This window comes from Myotis davidii, unplaced genomic scaffold (genome assembly GCF_000327345.1).
Source record: "Myotis davidii unplaced genomic scaffold, ASM32734v1 scaffold217, whole genome shotgun sequence".
In the NCBI taxonomy this organism is placed as follows: domain Eukaryota; kingdom Metazoa; phylum Chordata; class Mammalia; order Chiroptera; family Vespertilionidae; genus Myotis; species Myotis davidii.
In genome coordinates, this window is record NW_006290034.1 from 1,585,978 (window position 1) to 1,587,072 (window position 1,095).

A 1,095-nucleotide genomic window follows, 5' to 3' on the forward strand; every position below is an offset into this window, starting at 1 on the left:
CGAAGGAGAGGCCGAAGGGCAAAGTGATCAAGGACAGCGTCACCCTCCTGCCCTGCTTCTATTTTGTGGAGGTAGGTGGGCCAGGGCCTCGGCACCGCGCGGGTCCTCCCGGCAGCTCCGGGGATTCGGGACCTGGTCCAGGTGCCAGGGTGCGCGCCGCCTGGAGTGCCCAATCCCCTCCCCCCTCACCTTCAGGAGCTCCGGCCAGGTGCCTGGGACTACCTGCCCCTGCCCCCCCTTCCCTGGCGCTGGCACTGGCGCTGCGGGGTGGCCTGCAGGGAAGGGTACCTGTGTGAGTGCCAGTGGGCTGGTTCCCGGGCCCCCCTGGCTGTGTGCACAGCCTGGGGCTCCCAGGGGCCCCGAGGCCATATTCCTGGGTTTGCGTCTTCAACCTGCCAGTGTGCCTCTAGAATCCTACGCGCTGTGATTAGGGATTCAAATGCGCAAAATGCACACAGCTGCCCCAGTGCGTGAGGGCCGCGATGTGTACAGGGTACCAGGACTATGGGTGGCTTTATTACCAAAAACACAAACAAACCATAAAAGCCTTCTCCTGGCAGAGCCACTATGGTGCTCCCATCTGCTCCTAAAACTGGGCCTGCGAGTCTCAGCACCAACCGACAGGCCCTTTTCCATGGTTAGCAAAATAATTATACACCCAAGGCACCATCAGAGGAGAATCGCGGGAACTGGGTAATGAAAATCGGGCTCATTCTCATGTGTCGGACTCCCTTCTCACCTCCGGTGAAAGGTGCCGTGTGCTCAGAGCTTTGGGAGACAGTCAGAGAGTGATACCTCACCCCAACAGACTCCGGGACCACAAAGCCCTGAGTAATCCGTGCTGCTGACTCAGCCTGTTTCTCCAGGCCAGCCTCACCCTGTGGGAGAGAGTAGCGATCATAACAGGTCTGTGCTCCCTAAATCCTCACTGAGGCTCCGTGTGTACAAAGACTGTGCTGAGGTTGAAGTGGTTAAAGAAAGACGAGTGACAGGTGGCGCCTACTCCCAAGAAGCAAAATATTGTTGGGGAAGAAAAACGAAAGACAATCAAGGCGGAATGCGACCCGACCTACAAACCACGTCCACAGACATGTT

At 58.1% G+C, this 1,095-nt stretch overlaps 1 protein-coding gene across 1 annotated transcript in view; it reads left to right on the forward strand.

The window, feature by feature from the left end:
- PLPPR4 (phospholipid phosphatase related 4) overlaps positions 1–1,095 on the forward strand; it is a 30,681-nt gene that overhangs the window by 621 nt on the left and 28,965 nt on the right. The window contains exon 2 of the mRNA XM_006763106.1: positions 6–71. Coding sequence (XP_006763169.1) covers positions 6–71 — 66 coding nt within the window. The remainder of the gene's footprint in view (positions 1–5; positions 72–1,095) is intronic.